This window comes from Nerophis ophidion, linkage group LG05, assembly GCF_033978795.1.
Source record: "Nerophis ophidion isolate RoL-2023_Sa linkage group LG05, RoL_Noph_v1.0, whole genome shotgun sequence".
NCBI classification, from domain to species: Eukaryota; Metazoa; Chordata; class Actinopteri; order Syngnathiformes; family Syngnathidae; genus Nerophis; species Nerophis ophidion.
Genome location: NC_084615.1, coordinates 61,274,493 through 61,293,816, shown reverse-complemented (window position 1 = coordinate 61,293,816; position 19,324 = coordinate 61,274,493). Strand labels below are relative to the sequence as shown.

Genomic DNA, 19,324 nt, shown 5'->3' with positions numbered 1-19,324 from the left:
TTGTAAATGGACTCAAATCAACCCAACGTGCTGTAGATATGACAAGAACTTATACATACAGGTGCATCACAATAAATGAGAATATAGTGAAAAAGGCACTTGGTTTCAGGATTTTAATTAAAGGCTGAGGAGGTTTTTGCAGTTTGTTTGCGGATCGGGGCGTAATCCAGCAAATTACCATTTTCAACCTTTTCTTTTGGCACATTTTCACATTTTTTGAGACTTACACAAACTTTAGTGATCCACAAGGGAAATTGTTCCACACAGTAGCTCAGTTACAAAAGATGGAAAGTGTAAGGAGGGAAAAGATAATGCACACAAGGGCAAAAATAAAAGGTATAAAGTAGATTAAAAATCTACAAAAGTAGCAATGTAAGACATATGTAATTACATATTATATATGCAGTATAGAAAATATACTGATATATTATTATGTAATATATACAATATATAACGAATCCGAATTACCAAGTACAATATTACAGTATATGTAACAGCTGCAGAAAAAAAAGGATGGCATATAATAAAGAGTTAATAAATAAATAATATCCATCAAAAAATATGCATTATAAACAAAGAGAGGTAGCTGACATTGAAGTGGTCAGGTAGTAGACAATATCATCTATTTACTCGCCATATGGCATTTGGGGTTTTTATTGGTCATTTTTCATTGGTTTTGGACATGCTTGATTAATTAGATGGAGAAACATAATGTGCTAGTAGTTATACAATTCAACATGTTCGTGGCTCAGTTGGTAAAGCGACCGTGCCAGTAACTTCAGGGTTCCAGTTTCGATCCCTGCTTCCACCATCCTGGTTACTGCCATTGTGTCCTTGGGCAAGATACTTGACCTTCCTGCTCCCAGTGCCACCCACACTGGTTTGAATGAAATTTAGATTATGAGTTCCACTATGTAAAGCGCATTGAGTCAATGGAAAAGCGCTATCGAAATATAAATTCACTTCAAAACGTAGTTGGAAGAACTAAATCATATTCAGCCCTACACCCCATATGCATATCTGATACTGAGGATCATATCTCACCATGTGTTTGACATGCTGACACCCTCAATAGCCTAAATGTTTTGCATTCTTTCAGTGAAGATTTGTTCACTGGCTGTATTTACAAGTTGAGGTCCAATAAAACAATTGAGAATATACTCTAAACACTGCAAAAAAGAGCTGACAAAATATAAGGGTAGATTTTAGAGAAAAAAAAAAAACTAGAAACTAGTAAAAAAAATATATCTCCATGCAGTGAGTTAATTTGACTTGATAAGACATCCTATATTGTATATCGAGAAAATAGCAGGACTTTTCAGCTGAAATAAGTATTTTATTCTTAAAAACAAGCCTTATTCAACCTGTGATTGTTAAATCAAGCATCCTCGTGATGTTGCAGAATCTTTATACAACATTTTCTACAAAATGAATAGTTTTAGAATTTTAACATTTTTAAACTAAAATAAAACATATATAATTTTTTATGCTAAAATTAAGATTATGATGTAAAATCAATGACTAGGAATAAATAAATAGCTTTTAAAACTAGGCATATTTTAAAAAAAAGTTTAATCTTAGCAAGTGGCAAATCATTTGCAGTGAACGAGTAAAATAACTAAATAAGGAGATTAATTAAGTACAAGTACTTTATAGTGACATGCAAAATCGAGTTTCAAATAATAATAATAATAATTGAAACATATCAATGGCATATCAAATATTTAAATACAAATTTAATGCCTCTTTTCTATTTGCAGCCTTCTGAGGTAAATATCAAACTATATTATAGCGTCCCGAAAGAGTTAGTGCTGCAAGGGGTTCTGGGTATTTGTTCTGTTGTGTTTATGTTACAGTGCAGATGTTCTCCCGAAATGTGTTTGTCATTCTTGTTTGGTGTGACTTCACAGTGTGGCGCATATTTGTAACAGTGTTAAAGTTGTTTATACGGCCACCCTCAGTGTGACCTGTATGGCTGTTGACCAAGTATACATTGCATTCACTTATGTGTGTGTGATAGCCGCAAAAATTATGCGAGTGGGCCTGCATGCTGTTTGTATAGAGGCAATGCGGACGTGACGACAGGTTGTAGAGAATGCTAAAGGCAGTGCCTTTAAGGCACGCCCTCAATATTGTTGTCCGGGTGGAAATCGGGAGAATGCTTGCCCCGGGAGATTTTCGGGAGGGGCACTGAACTTCGGGAGGATTGGCAAGTGTGAGAAATTGCGACGTTACAGCGGCACCGCTGCTGTGTAATAACGGCGGGCCAGCTGTAATGTTCATTTGATATTGCCTCAAGGGCCAAATTAAATTACACGGCGGGCCAGAGTTTGACACCCATGGTGTAGAAGAACACCTGCATTATGAGATCAATGCCTTGTCATGTATTCCTCCATATTTTGTCCAGCTGCATAAAGCATTGTTCTCACTCTCCTGTCAGGTTTTCCGGGCCCAGCCTCAAGCGCTCGCACTCAGGTTCTGAATCGCGAAGCAACAAGCCTCTGGAGCCTGTCATCAGTCAGATGATCGACAAACTCAAGCACATCAACCAGGTGAGCTGTGTGAAATTCATATAGGCTGTTAAGACATTGGATAGAGGTTGCAGGTCCCACAGGGGTCAGCAGAGGACAAGTGAACAAATGAGAATATAAATCAAAGACCGTCGTTGGCAAGAACCTGCAAAAACCATTTGGGTCTCATCTGCGCTCTCATGAGACTCGGCGGTATGGTCAGTGTTGGACACTTGCAGCGGTGCTGGAGATTGTTTTGACATTCAGAAATTATTTGTAACATCCACCGTGAGCCGCAGCTGTTTACAGGGCCGGAGCCCTATTTGTCAAACTGTCATCGCCATGGAAACACCTTTTGGTGCACGCCTGGCAGGAAGCAGAAAATGCTTGCACGTAGGCTAGAAGTCAGTAGGCAGATGTGCAGTATCTTGCACGGGGTCTGCTTCCCGGTGGTAGAATTTGTAGCTGCCGACGTGTTGAAGCCCCCCTAAACACACACACACACATTTGCTTCAAGTTTGTGTAAGTGTGTGTGTGCAGGCCTGACTTGTGAATCACAATATGCTTTAAACAACCTGAAAGATCCAGGGAGCAGCTTCCGACCCTCTCGGCTCCTCTGACAAGCAAGAGAAAATACAGAGGCTGGTGGTTTCCGACTGTAATTTTATTTTCTTTCTTTTTTTCTTTTCTTTTTTTTTAGCGGCATTACCTCATGCTTAGTCCTGCAGGACAGTCAGGCTTTAAACATCAGGGTTGGAAGTTTTCTTACTCCCTCTCTCCCACGCATGACTGACTCTATACTGTATTTGTCTTTCTGTTTTATGCCGAGTCAAAGGGTGACATTGGTGTATTTTTAACATAAGGCTAAGTTGGTGACATTTTTTTAATCATTATGAAAACAGTTTCTTTAACCCTGACCTTTTCAAGATGAATACCTTCTCTGTGTTAGTGTTGGTAAAATTTTTATTATAAAATATATCCTTATTTCACTACATTCTTATAAAGCACATATTGTTTACCACAACTCTGCATTCTATTTGTGGTGCTGGCTTCCAAAGGGGCCGGGGGGTGCATGATGTCATTGCCTCACTTGCACGTAATTGTATGGACGCTTTGTATAGCTTGGTTAGTAGAGTGTTCCAGGTTCGATCCCCCTTCCGCCATCCTGGTCACTGCCATTGTGTCCTTGGGTAAGACACTGTGCTCACCTGCTCTCAGTGCCACCCACACTGGTTTGAATGTTACTGAGATATTGGGTTTCACTATGTAAAAGGGACAGCGTGGCGCAGTGGGAGAGTGGCCGTGCGCAACTCGGGGGTCCCTGGTTCAATCACCACCTAGTACCAACCTCGTCACGTCCGTTGTGTCCTGAGCAAGACACTTCACCCTTGCTCCTGATGGGTGCTGGTTAGCGCCTTGCATGGCAGCTCCCTCCATCAGTGTGTGAATGGGTAAATGTGGAAGTAGTGTCAAAGCCTTGAAAGTAGAAAAGCGCTATACAAGTACAACCAATTTATCATTTATTTATAAAAGAACTTTGAGTCAAGACCTATATAAATATAATTCAATTCAATTCATATTTTACACAAATACAATTTTGTGGTCAGATGGTGGTGAAGGAAATATTTTTAAATATTTTTCCTGAATGCACATAATTTTTTTGTTTAAAACGTATGGAGCAAAATTAAGGTTAAAGGTTTTGTATTTGAAAAAATGAGAGCAAGAGAGAGAAAAAGAGAGACAGCGAGAGCGGGAGACAACACTAACTCTTCCTGCTTAATCTTCTTATGCCCTGGCAGACAAAGTGTGTTAGAAAGCAAAGTGTTGGCAGGACTAAGCAACATTTGTGGGCAGTCCCATTATGTGTTTATGAGCTAAATATATATTTGAGGTGGGCCAATTAGTGAATGAAAGGGAATATTTTATCACAGTCTCACAACACACTCTAATCTGTGTGTCAATTCCCCCCAAAAACGGGTTAACTCGCTGAAATATGAAGACAACATAACATACGTTTGTTCACCCATAAACCTGGATGCATATGCAAAAGTGCAATATATTTATCCGTACATTAATCTATTTACAGTGGGGCAAAAAAGTATTTAGTCAGCCACTGATTGTGCAAGTTCTCCCACTTAAAATGATGACAGAGGTCCGTCATTTTCATCATAGGTACACTTCAACTGTGAGAGACAGAATGTGGAAAAAAATCTAGGAATTCACATTGTAGTAATTTTAAAGAATTTATTTGTAAATTATGGTAGAAAATAAGTATTTGTTCAACCATTCAAAGCTCTCACTGATGGAAGGAGGTTTTGGCTCAAAATCTCACGATACATGGCCCCATTCATTCTTTCCTTAACACGGATCAATCGTCCTGTTCACTTAGCAGAAAAACAGCCCCAAAGCATGATGTTTCCACCCCCATGCTTCACAGTAGGTATGGTGTTCTTCTTCCTCCAAACACGACGAGTTGAGTTTATACCAAAATGGATACATGGATGATACAACAGAGGATTGGGAGATTGTCATGTGGTCAGATGAACCCAAAATAGAACATTATGTCCCTCACAGTTGAAGTGTACCTATGATGAAAATTACAGACCTCTGTCATCATTTTAAGTGGGAGAACTTTCACAATCGGTGGCTGACTAAATACTTTTTTGCCCCACTGTATTTATACCAGCACCTTATTGCTGTTTTCATCCTGCCCTACCATCAGCTAATGCAACACAATTTTGTTTTTATCTGTACAGTAAAGTTCAAATTTGAATGACAATAAAAAGGAAGTCTAAGTCTAATGAACTTGTGTGATGATTTAAACATGGGACTGCACATTAAAGTAATAATCCTTTCAAAACGTCCTGCTTTGTCAGGGACAGATATTTGTAAAAATATGATTTAAAGCAGAGCCGCCGCGGTCGACGCGAGCGCTATTTACCATGTGGATCATGTTTCATGATTGATGACGTTTGGCTTCTGCTGAAATGACAGAGCTCATTGTGTTGCAGACATTCAATCAGCACATGAGAGTTTGTGCATACATGTGGACATTGAAAGGTTTTCAAATAGATATTTACCTCCATTCTGCTTTCAACTCCAAGCCCCTGGTTTTCTTTTTGTGTTGAGTTGAAAATGTTGGAAGAACATCTGATGAGAGGCTGATTGCAGATTTCATGTGCAGGGAAATTTTGGATTTGGGATTTATGAGTCAGCTGTCAGGGGAAATATTTATACAGCAAATGATCGCTTTACAGGGGTGCGCAAAATAACAGATACGCCTTGCACAGTAATGCAGTCCAACCCAAAAGTCTAGCAGGAAATAACTTTCTAATGTCCCAACCACTGCTTTGTTAGTACAACCTCACATAGGCCTGGGCCGGGCCATACGGCCTAAAAATAAAATCTCCAATTTTTTCATTTATTTTTTTGTACAAAAATCTCAATTTAAGATTTTGTTCAGATTTTTTTCCCGAGTTTTTTAAAGACACCAATGAATACAAAAACAGAGAAAATTCAAAACAAGTTTTTCTTTTATCAGATCAAAGACTTGCAGATTAAAATGACACTGCATACACTGCATCTGACTCTTAGCAAAATTCCAATGTCTATAATGTTGTTCTTTTTAGGCAAGATATTAAATATGGAATCATTTTCAAGGAAAGAAATGATGAGCTTCCTCGTCATACACGTTACCTTGTGTAAATTGTTGCACCAGAGTAAGCTGCTTTTCATCGGGAGTTTGTCTGTTGTTGCAGGCTTGCTCACCTTCTAAAGAATTGCATTTCCTGCACTCGACTAGAAATTTCTGTTTCAGATGCTTGAAAAGTTTTGTTGTGTTGCTGCTTTTTTTAAACAAATTGTGCAGTGTGCAGTCATTTGTTCCATGCCTGATGCTGCAAAACCAAACTACTGACAACAGTTTTCCTTTCTTTGGAACAAATGTCTCCCTTTCGTTAGCGTCAGCATTAACCGTGTTTTGCAAGGTGTGTGAATCTCCGCTAAGGAAGTAAAGAGGAGGGCTTAAGTTGAAGAAGCTATGGAAGTTCCTGGGGCAAAAAGTCTGCTGGAGCAAGAGGAGAAAAAAATATATTTTTTTTACGTTTCAAATCGTATGCAACAAAAAAACTCGGATTTTATTGATAAAGTCAATAGCTCGCCAATGCCTAGCCTCACACTTGGATAATAAAACTAGTACAATGCATAAGTTTTCTAATGCAATAAATACATACAATGATTATGGAGGATTCACACAAGCCAGCTCTCCCCACACTCATTCAAACTAATACAAGCTATTTTCAGAAAAGGACTTTTATTGTACATAGTAATTGGAATTTGTTATATTTTGTACATATTATATAATTATATAATAATATATTAAATCAGTATATATTGTATACTGCATAATGTATATAATATGAAAATATTACATATGTTATATTTTATATTGCTACTATTGTACATTTTAGCGATATAAAGTATAACATATGTACATGTTGGTACATATTTGTTGTATGTACGTCTATGGCACATTTTGGGCAGCACGGTGGAACAGGGGTTAGTTAGTGCATGTGCCTCACAATACGAAGGTCCTGAGTTCAATCCCAGGCTCAGGATGTTTCTGTGTGGAGTTTGCATGTTCTCCCTGTGGCTGCGTGGGTTCCCTGTGGGTACTCCGGCTACCTTCCACTTCCAAAGACATGCACCTGGGGATAGGTTGATTGGCAACACTAAATTGGCCCTAGTGTGTGAACGTAAGTGTGAATGTTGTCTGTCTATCTGTGTTGGCCCTGCGATGAGGTGGCGACTTGTCCAGGGTGTACACTGCCTACCGCCCGAATGCAGCAGAGATAGGCTCCAGCACCCCCCACGACCCCGAAAGGGACCAGCGGTAGAACATGGATGGATGGATTACAGTGACAGTTGTTATGCATTTGTCTTTTCAGCATATACCAAGTGCGGGACTAATAGACTAAACAACTCCTTTGTCCCGCACATTTTAGTCTACTTTATACATTTTGTTTTCTCCCTCTTTTTGTGCCCTTGTGTGCATTATCCTTTCCATCCTTTTCCTTTCCATCCTTTGTAACTGAGCTACTGTGTGGAACAATTTCCCTTGTGGATCATTAAAGTGTGTCTAAGTCTATTTTAAACCTTAAAGATGCTTTATAATCCTACAACATGTTTATTGACCATATAGGTTTTTTTTCTGCTCTAAGTCAGCTTTTTGTAAACATCCTGGAGAAAGTGGCCTTGTTTAGTTAAAAGCACTTTTACAAGGTCTCAGCCTTCCCCGCCCTTTGGTGTTGGATGGTGCGGGGCTCGCATTAAATGGACTAAATAAGACTGTGATATGAGCAGGGAGACCACAGCTCACACATAATTACTTTCATCTGCCCCAGATTACGCAGTGTGTATGAGGAGCTGCCAACAACACAGATAGCATGTGTAAACGTCCCTGGAATTGGACCAGAGGAGCGCCATCCTGACTCTACATAGCACTGCTTCAGTCTCGTGATCTCAGACGCTGCCTTAATTGTGTGCAGAGCTGCACGCCCAAGAATGTGGGCTTCACAGCCAAGATATGGGGCACACAAATTATTCTCTTGTTTTCCAACAAAATTGGGGAAAACAAAAAAAGTTAATCATTGGCTCCTTCAGCTGGCCCACTGTCTAGTAGCGACCCAATCAGAGATTAAGACACGTGTCAAACTCAAGGCTCGGGGGCCAGTTCTGGCCCGCCACATTATTTTATATAACCCTCTATATCATTTTATATGGCCCGCGAAAGCCTTTAAAAAATTGGTTTAAAACATTTTTTTTTTTTTACTGAATGCATTCGTTTTTTTTTAATTTTGACAAAAAAAAAAGTATGTTATATTTTAATATTATCTGATCATTCCAATTATATTGTTATATACTGTATTGCAAAACTATTTTTGTGAGATAAAAACAAATAGTTTATTTTACTAAATGCATTCGTTTTTCAGTTTTGACAGAAAAAAATGCATATTTTCAATTGTAATATCTGATCATTGCAATTATATTCTATACTGTATTACAAAACTCTTTTTGTGAGATAAAAACAAATAGTTAAATATCTGCCTGTCACCTTTATGATTTTAAAGCATGTTATACATAAAATACATCTAATAACAAATGCATATGCATTTCGATTAATTATGATTAATCAAAGGTTATTACCCGCATGCATAAAGTAAATCCATTTTAAAAAATCGGCCCTCTGAAATCCGCCATTACTGCGATGTGGCCCTCAATGAAAATTAGTTTGACACCCTTGGACTAAGACTATGTTTTAGTCGACCCTGTTTAACAAGTTCTGGTCCACGGCGTTCTTTTTAAGACTCTTACAGTCAACTTCAACATTCTGTAAATTTTGTCAACATTATATTTAAGATGCAAAGGGCCCATTTTTGTGAAAAAACACATTATCTTCATAGTTACCGCACGTGTCTTAGCAAAAGCAGAATTTACATCTGTTACATTACTTTTTTAAATAGTCAGTTACCGGAAGATTTGCACATATACGCGTTGTGGCGATTGGAGAGAGAGAATGATGTCAGTGGAATCACAATTTACGAATTTAAATTGTTCTTTACCAGGATTCGTATACAGAAAAGTTACAATTTTGAAACAAAACCCTCCATAAGAAACAATGTTAACATGAATAATGGGTTTCACACTTGGCAAAAGTCCATATTTTAGTAAAATGTTGTAGACTGTGAACACAATATAAAGCGCTGTACAGTATTGTATATAAAACAATTATAAGAAGGGGGCGATGGATCAACTTTCTATTTAATAACCAAGCTGAAGAAACAACAAGAGGCTGAACTGTCCCTCTTCCTATGCATCTGCCACACACATTGTCACTAGCCTTGTTTTGCACTCACAGTTTGAAATGAGAAAACTCCTCAACTTTAACAGCCTTTAAACTTCAAACTCCTCAACTTTAAGGCTACAAAGATTAGGAATAAAAAAATAAAATCCCCCTTACCACTTTAGGGGACAGTGTCGACAATGCTGTGGATACTTCTTGAATTTTAAAAACCACTTGCTTGTCCATTACTTTTTTTTGGACTCATGTTGAGCTAACAAAACTAGAAAATGCTGTAAAAAGGCTAAAAACCCCCAATTAAAAACAATTAGCATAGACCCTGACCATAGCAGTGTTTGGCTGCCCCCGCACACAGCTGGTGGATGAAACGTTCATACACAAAGCATATTTCTATTTGGTCTTCGGTTCGTTGATCAAAAGTTTGTATAATTAGGGGTTCATAAATCAAGGTTCCACTAATATTACTGCTGATTGATTACTGGCTAAGAAGACTTGTCATTTCTGTAATATTGTAACACGTAGGGCTACTTGGTTAGAAATGACTAACCCAGTTGGTATGCCGTAGCTCTGGACGCTGCTGTATTAGGGTGCCTTAACACTTGTCAATTTTGGTCCATTTAAACCAAAAACATTTGAATCCAAACCCAGAATATACGGCCAAATGTGACTGTATATTCACAAATATACATACACACATAATCGTGAACAGGCGATGGCTGAGTGGAAATAATGTTGACAATCTTCGAAAAATATCGATCTACATTCCTATCCTCACCAATGGTCATGAGGTTTGGATTATGACCGAAAGGACGAGATCGCGGGTGAAAACGGCCTAAATGAGTTTTCTCCGTCGGGTGGCAAGGCTCTCGCTTGGAGATACGGTGAGAAGCGTTGTCATTTGAAAGAAACTCGGGGGGAAAAGCCGCTACTCCTCCACATCGAGAGGAGCCAGATGAGGTGGTTAAGGCATCTGGTCAGGATGCGCCCCGGATGCCTCCCTGGGGAGGTGTTTAGGGCACGTCCGACCTCTAGAAGGCCACAGGGATGACCCAGGACATGTTGGGGAACCTATACCCATATCTGGCTTGGGAACGCCTGGGGATCCTCCAGGAGGAACTGGATGAAATGGCTGGAACTCTGGGCTTCACTTCTTAGGCTGCTTCCCCCGCAACCCAACCTGGGATAAGCGGAAGAAGATGTTTGGATGGATGGATCCGAAAATAGGAGTTCAATTTAAGCCCATGATCACTTACTTCATATGCATGATGCATTTTTTTGGTGTAAACATTAACCAGAATGCACAAAGTGAAGTGAAGTGAAGTGAATTATATTTGTATAGCGCTTTTCTCTAGTGACTCAAAGCGCTTTACATAGTGAAACCCAATTTCTAAGTTACATTTAAACCAGTGTGGGTGGCACTGGGAGCAGGTGGGTAAAGTGCCTTGCCCAAGGACACAACGGCAGTGACGAGAATGGCGGAAGCGGGAATCGAACCTGCAACCCCCAAGTTGCTGACACGGCCACTCTACCAACCGAGCTATGCCGCCCCAAAGGTCATTACCGCAAATGGCGCACGACTAAACTTGAGGTGCACCATCAAGCATTTAGTGATGGTTTAATAACTTATAAACGCATGCTTACCTTAGCTAAAGCTAATTATTACTCAAATCTCATCCACCGTAATAAAAACGATCCTAAATTTTTGTTTAGTACGGTAGCATCGCTTACCCAACAAGGGACTCCTTCCAGTAGCTCCACCCACTCAGCTGATGACTTTATGCAATTCTTTAGTAAGAAAATTGAAGTCATTAGAAAGGAGATTAAAGACAATGCGTCCCAGCTACAACGGGGTTCTATTAACACTGACACGATTGTATATACGGCGGATACTGCCCTCCAAAATAGTTTCTCTCGTTTTGAGGAAATAACATTAGAGGAATTGTTACAACGTGTAAATGGAATAAAACAAACAACATGTTTACTTGACCCTCTTCCTGGGAAACTGATCAAGGAGCTCTTTGTATTATTAGGTCCATCAGTGCTAAATATTATAAACTTATCACTTTCCTCGGGCACTGTTCCCCTAGCATTCAAAAAAGCGGTTATTCATCCTCTTCTTAAAAGACCTAACCTCGATCCTGACCTCATGGTAAACTACCGACCGGTGTCTCACCTTCCCTTTATTTCAAAAATCCTCGAAAAAATTGTTGCGGAGCAGTTAAATGAACACTTAGCGTCTAACAATCTATGTGAAACCTTTCAATCCGGTTTCAGGGCAAATCACTCGACGGAGACAGCCCTCGCAAAAATGACTAATGATCTATTGCTAACGATGGATTCTGATGCGTCATCTATGTTGCTGCTCCTCGATCTTAGCGCTGCTTTCGATACCGTCGATCATAATATTTTATTAGAACGTATCAAAACACGAATTGGTATGTCAGACTTAGCCCTGTCTTGGTTTAACTCTTATCTTACTGATAGGATGCAGTGTGTCTCCCATAACAATGTGACCTCGGACTACGTTAAGGTAACGTGTGGAGTTCCCCAGGGTTCGGTCCTTGGCCCTGCACTCTTCAGCATCTACATGCTGCCGCTAGGTGACATCATACGCAAATACGGTGTTAGCTTTCACTGTTATGCTGATGACACCCAACTCTACATGCCCCTAAAGCTGACCAACACGCCGGATTGTAGTCAGCTGGAGGCGTGTCTTAATGAAATTAAACAATGGATGTCCGCTAACTTTTTGCAACTCAATGCCAAAAAAACGGAAATGCTGATTATCGGTCCTGCTAGACACCGAACTCTATTTAATAATACAACTCTAACATTTGACAACCAAACAATTAAACAAGGCGACACGGTAAAGAATCTGGGTATTATCTTCGACCCAACTCTCTCCTTTGAGGCACACATTAAAAGCGTTACTAAAACGGCCTTCTTTCATCTCCGTAATATCGCTAAAATTCGCTCCATTCTGTCCACTAAGGACGCTGAGATCATTATCCATGCGTTTGTTACGTCTCGCCTCGACTACTGTAACGTATTATTTTCGGGTCTCCCCATGTCTAGCATTAAAAGATTACAGTTGGTACAAAATGCGGCTGCTAGACTTTTGACAAGAACAAGAAAGTTTGATCACATTACGCCTGTACTGGCTCACCTGCACTGGCTTCCTGTGCACTTAAGATGTGACTTTAAGGTTTTACTACTTACGTATAAAATACTACACGGTCTAGCTCCATCCTATCTTGCCGATTGTATTGTACCATATGTCCCGGCAAGAAATCTGCGTTCAAAGGATTCCGGCTTGTTAGTGATTCCCAAAGCCCAAAAAAAGTCTGCGGGCTATAGAGCGTTTTCCGTTCGGGCTCCAGTACTCTGGAATGCCCTCCCGGTAACAGTTCGAGATGCCACCTCAGTAGAAGCATTTAAGTCTCACCTTAAAACTCATTTGTATACTGTAGCCTTTAAATAGACTCCCTTTTTAGACCAGTTGATCTGCTGTTTCTTTTCTTTTTCTTCTATGTCCCACTCTCCCCTGTGGAGGGGGTCCGGTCCGATCCGGTGGCCATGTACTGCTTGCCTGTGTATCGGCTGGGGACATCTCTGCGCTGCTGATCCGCCTCGACATCTCTGCGCTGCTGATCCGCCTCCGCTTGGGATGGTTTCCTGCTGGCTCCGCTGTGAACGGGACTCTCGCTGCTGAGTTGGACCCGCTTTGGACTGGACTCTCGCGACTGTGTTGGATCCATTGTGGATTGAACTTTCACAGTATCATGTTAGACCCGCTCGACATCCATTGCTTTCCTCCTCTCTAAGGTTCTCATAATCATTATTGTCACAGACGTCCCACTGGATCATTATTGTCACCGATGTCCCACTGGGTGTGAGTTTTCCTTGCCCTTATGTGGGCCTACCGAGGATGTCGTGGTGGTTTGTGCAGCCCTTTGAGACACTAGTGATTTAGGGCTATATAAGTAAACATTGATTGATGATTGATTGATATCTTTTTGCCTTTTACTAGTTTAAAATTCTAAACGCCCCCACCCCCAGTGTCCACTTTGCTGCAGTGGTCTTATTTTATTTGTTTGCCTTTAGTCTCCTATTCAATAAAAAACAAAGTTTGCCATATAGCCAGTATGCTAGAAACGACTGAAAATGCTGCAATATTCTTGCCAGACAAGAAGCTGGTGAAGGCTTGTCCTGCTATGTCTGGGTTTAGAATTTAAGTTAAGTTAAGTTAAAGTACCAATGATATTCTCACACACATTCGGTGTGGTGAAATTTGTCCTGCATTTGACCCATCCCCTTGTTCAACCCCTGGAAGGTGAGGGGAGCAGTGGGCAGCAGCGGTGCCGCGCCAGGGAATCATTTATGGTGATTTAACCCCCAATTCCAACCCTTGATGTTGAGTGCCAAGCAGGGAGGTAATGGGTACAATTTTTATAGTCTTTTGCATGAACTCACAACCTACCGATCACAGGGGGGACACGCTGACCACTAGGCCACTGAGTAGGTTTGACATATGTAAATCATTTGAATTGTATGCTTTGTATGTTTTATTGAACAAACTTTACAACACTTCTTGAGGTTGTTGTTTTGGTTGTGCACACTGAGCACTTAAAGGCCTACTGAAATGAGATTTTCTGATTCAAACGGGGATAGCAGGTCCATTCTATGTGTCATACTTGATCATTTCGCGATATTGCCATATTTTTGCTGATAGGATTTAGTAGAGAACATCCACGATAAAGTTCGCAACTTTTGGTCGCTAATAGAAAAGCCTTGCCTTTACCGGAAGTCGCAGACAAAACGTCACCCGTTAGGGCCTCCTCACATATTCACATTGTTTTTAATGGGAGCCTCCAACAAAAAGAGCCATTCGGACCGAGAAAACGACAATTTGCCCATTAATTTGAGCGAGGATGAAAAATTTGCGTTTGAGGATATTGATAGCAAGGACTAGAAAAAAAAAAAAATCAAGTTTAAAAAAAAAAAAAAAAAAAAAAGGCTATTGCATTGGGACGGATTCAGATGTTTTTGGACACATTTACTGGTATAATTCTGGGAAATCCCTTATCTTTCTATTGTGTTGCTAGTGTTTTAGTGAGTTTAATAGTACCTGATAGTTGGAGAAGTGTGTGTCCACGGGTGTCTTGAGGCCAGTGTCTGAGGGATGTCGAGGGCAGCTGCATGGACGGCACAAGCACAGCTGATCTCCGGTAAGTGCCGACTTTTTACCACAATTTTCTCACCAAAAACTGCTGGATGACATTTGGTCGGGATCCATGTTCGCTTCACCGCTCTGATCCATAGGAAAGCTTCACCTCTGGGAATTTTAAACAAGGAATCACCGTGTGTTTGTGTGGCTAAAGGTTAAGGCTTCCCAACTCCATCTTTCTACATTGACTTCTTCATTATTAATTGAACAATTTGCAAAAGATTCAGCAACACAGATGTCCAAAATACTGTGTAATTATGCGGTTAAAGCAGACGACTTTTAGCTGTGTGAGTGCGTAGCGATTAATATTTCCTTACAGTCCGTGACCTCACACGTACACGTCATCATTCCGCGACGTTTTCAACGTGAAACGCCAGGGAAATTTAAAATTGCAATTTAGTACACTAAAAAGGCCGTATTGGCATGTGTTGCAATGTTAATATATCATCATTGATATAGAAACTATCAGACGGCGTGGTCAGTAGTAGTGGGTTTCAGTAGGCCTTTAAAACACAGATCATCCCTTTTAAGCGTTTTGGACCCCTTGTGAGACCTATCAGACTCCCGCATGAAATAGTCAAGTGAACACCTAGTTATATTGTCATTTCAAAAAAGTATGAGACTCTACTTGCACTTTTTTCAAGTGTAAGTCTTCTTGTTTTCTCGCTCCTTTCCTAAGTGCAGTGTGACACGGCCCTGCAAAATGCGGCGACGCAGCGGAAATGGGTCATTTCTCACATTGTCAGCATTGATTCAAGTATCAACAGTCAAGAGGCTGTCTGGAAGGGGGGACCCAAAAGAAAACAGGGACAGAAGAAAATAATCTCGTATCCGTTTTCTCACGCCTAACACAGCTGATATCAAGGCCGAGCCGCATCCAAAGTTTAGCCCGATTAAGAGAAGTGACTTTATTTTTCTGATATTTTTGTGCGAGCTTCCACATCCTTGCTGTGTCAGGGATTGTCTGTGAGCGCGGACATGGTCAAGTATATCTGAACGCAGCACATCTACTCCATTGTGCAGATGCCATCGCATTAGACTTGCTGCCTGCGCCTGCTTTGTAGAGGTTCCATCGTGAGACCTGGCCCATAGACAGCTACTGTGTTTCAGACCAGTGCCTTAGATGAGAACATATTTTGATGATGTGTTCTTGTCCGGCAGTGATGAGCTTATTTTGCTCCACATCTGTTGAACTTCCCAGAGTATCATGTTTCTGCTCTCAACAACTAATCTCACAGGAGATGGTTCAGCTAGTGGCGAAATAGAGCAATTATGTGATTGGTCTTTGATTACAGAGTGTTCCCCTCTCATTTGTCGGATGAATTTGCAATTTAGAGGGTCAGACCTCCTGGGACTTCTTCTGACAAGCTATACTTGGCAATGTGACACTTTGTTGGAGAGATACATGGGCAACACAATGAGTAAAATAGTAGGATAGCTCGGCAACTTTAAATTGCTCTCTCATTAGCATCTTGGATTTATGTGTACACTTTTTTTTTTTAAAGTTGGAACCTCCTTTATCTTTCCATAGCTCCAGCTGTGCTGACTTGTGTGTGACAGACTCCAGCTATGTCGCCCTTCCCTCCTCCACCCCCGCCGCCCCGTCCTTCCCTCTAAAGCCCTCTAGATCCCCTCCTCTCCTTCCAGCTTCCCAGCCTAATTGAAGCCAGAACCTGGGAAAATCCTGCAGGTACAACAGGAATCCAGGGTGGAAAATAAACCAGATCCTGAGTGCCAAAAATTCCATCACACAGTCTCACTTCCTCAGAGGCACCCGGCTGGTGTGTGCGTGACACCTTGTGCATGCTGTTGTGGAACACACACACACACACACTTACATACACATGCACACAGGATGGATTCATACTCGGCACTTTGTTTTTAGTCGTGTAATTTCAGCAGCTCACTCATAAAGTAGGCAAGGACAACACTGCTAATGTAGATATCAAACGGATTATAATTGTCAATACTAAAACCAGTTTTTGACATTTTTTTTAGCTCATTTAACAATTTTGTGATTTTACCTTAAAGGGGTCATACTGTGATTTTTTTATTTCTGTATTGAAAACACTTCCTTGTGGTCTACAACAGTGTTTTTCAACCACTGTGCCGCGGCACACTAGTGTGCCGTGAGATGCAGTCCGGTGCGCTGTAAGAGATTATTTAGTTTCACCTTTTTGGGTTAAAAATATCGTTTGCAAAGCATTGATTATAGTCTGCAAATGATGTGTTGTTGTTGAGTGTCGGTGCTGTCTAGAGCGGGAGGCAGTGTGAAGGTAAAAAGGTGTCTAATGCTTAAGCCAAAAATAAACAGAAGGTGAGTGCCCCTAAGAAAAGATATTGAAGCTTAGGGAAGGCTATGCAGAACGAAACTAAAACTGAACTGGCTACAGTGTAAACAAAAACAGAATGCTGGACGACAGCAAAGACTTACTGTGAAGCAAAGACAATGTACGTCCGAACATGACATGACAATCAACAATGTCCCCACAAAGAAGGATGAAAACAACTGAAATATTCTTGATTGCTAAAACAAAGTAGATGCGGGAAATATCTCTTAAAGGAAGACATGAAACAGCTACAGTGAAATACCAACAAAAAAAGAGAAAAAGCCACCAAAACAAGAGTGCAAGACAAGAAGTAAAACACTACACACAGGAAAACAGCAAAAAAGTGGAAATAAGTAATGATGTGATGTGACAGGTGGTGACAGTACACCTACTTTGAGACAAGAGCTATAGGGATGCATGCTTGCTTATGCTCTAAGGCAGGGGTGGGCATTACGTCGATCGCGATCGACTGGTCGATCTCGGAGGGTGTGTCAGTCGATATCAAGCCAGGCATTAAAAAATATACATAAAAATGAGCAGTCATCAATCATACCAAAACTTCACTTTCGTCAGTTGTTTGACATTCTCGGCACCCGAGGATCTTGTGAGATGACGCTGGCTGCTGCGAGCTCATATTTAAGAAAAAAACCACTAACAGGGCGGACGCAGAGAAACACATTTTATTTCTAGGGACTCCGTACCTACTGTCAAAACTCTAAAGACCGACTGCACAGTTCCTGTCTTCACCATAAAAGACCTGTTTCATCCTGCCTGTGCTAACAAAATAAGAGTCTCAGAAAGCTAGCGTGCACAAGCTAGCAAGCTACGGAGTTTGATGCCAATGTATTTCTCCCCCGCCCTCAGCGACCGCTTTCTCACTTGCTTGCCCACCCGCACAGTCACTGACGTCACTCACCTGCTGCCAGACATTAGAGGGCCACACACATATGCTACTCTCATAACAAAGTGTTTAAAAACGAGTATGCAAGTTCTACAAATGAGATGCCAAATCCAACCACTTTCATGTGGTATTGGACAGAAAGGAGGACTTTTTTTTTCCTCCATTTGAAAATGCGGACGTTATCAGCACCACTGTCTAATTCCAATCAATGCAAGTCATCAGAATCAAATACACCAACTTATATTCTTGTCTTTATGAAATAAAGGAATCTATGTGTGTTAAACATGCTTGTATTATCATTAAACACCATTAACTTGTTAACAAAAATGTCTCTTTCATAAATAAATAAATATAAATAGGAATGAGGTAGATCTCCTCGACTTGGTCAATTGAAAAGTAGCTCACCTGCAGAAGAAGTGTGAGCGCCCCTGCTCTAAGGTCATATCCAACAATTGCGACAACCACATTTTACTGTTAAGTGAGTTTCAATTTAAAATAATTTCTGCTGGTGGTGTGCCTCCGCATTTTTTCAACGCAAAAAATGTGCCTCGGTTCAAAAAAGGTTGAAAAACACTGGTCTACAAAACATGTAATGGTGGTGCTTTAGTCCAAATTTTGCATATATGTTGTTTTACAGACCATCTTAAAGCCGTCTTATATTTGTGCCTTAGCCCTCCTCCAGGCCAAGTCCCCTTCGACCGTGTCTCCACCCCTTCTGCCATGTCGTATAGTAGGAAGGGAATTCATATGGCCACAGTCATCACGATTTATCTGACACATGAAACGTGACAAATCGGTGGGGCGGGCGCGCTCTCTGCTCTAGCCGCCGGACGACAGTAGATTGTTGAAAAGACACACATAGTGGCGACGGTGGACCCATCTCACCCCGTACATAAACTTTTTGAACTGCTCCCCTCAAGCATTGAAGCAAGAGATACAGGACAATACAATGCCTGACAAACCGGTTCAAGAACACTTTCTACCCGAGAGCAATAGTGTCGCTGAACACAAGGCATAAAACAAATGACTGTGCATGTGAGCTGTGTGCTCGGTATTTTCTGTTTTTTTATGTATTATTTGTATCTATTTAACTCAGTACCATATTCTTATGTTTTTTGTGTCTTGACTATGCACTAAATGAGTTTGCTTGCAATTTTGTTGTACAATGACAAAGATCTTTTATTCTAAAATCTTAAAATGTGTTTTGTGGCAATTTCAACCTGGACCGCAGGATCAGTTGGTATGTAGAATGACACTTTCCATCATTTTCAGCAGACTGCATTGTAAAATGATTGAACTCTCACTTTCCTCTCACACCATGTATGGGACCATATGTGTGACGGGACAGCGGGAGAAGAAGACGGCAGGAAGACGTATTTTTTGACAACTTGGAATGTATGTGTGGTGTGTAATTAAACCAAAGAGATGAAATGTAACTAAGTCTGAGACTTATCTGAGCGTGGAGATCAGAGGGTGTTGAGGGTGTGTGTTGATCCA

General features: G+C 40.7%; 1 protein-coding gene across 3 annotated transcripts in view; it reads left to right on the top strand.

The window, feature by feature from the left end:
* Nucleotides 1–19,324, top strand: part of gpc3 (glypican 3) — a 375,529-nt gene that overhangs the window by 239,770 nt on the left and 116,435 nt on the right. For all 3 annotated transcript variants that reach the window (XM_061901683.1, XM_061901682.1, XM_061901684.1), the window contains exon 6: nt 2,441–2,552. In XM_061901683.1, coding sequence (XP_061757667.1) covers nt 2,441–2,552 — 112 coding nt within the window. The remainder of the gene's footprint in view (nt 1–2,440; nt 2,553–19,324) is intronic.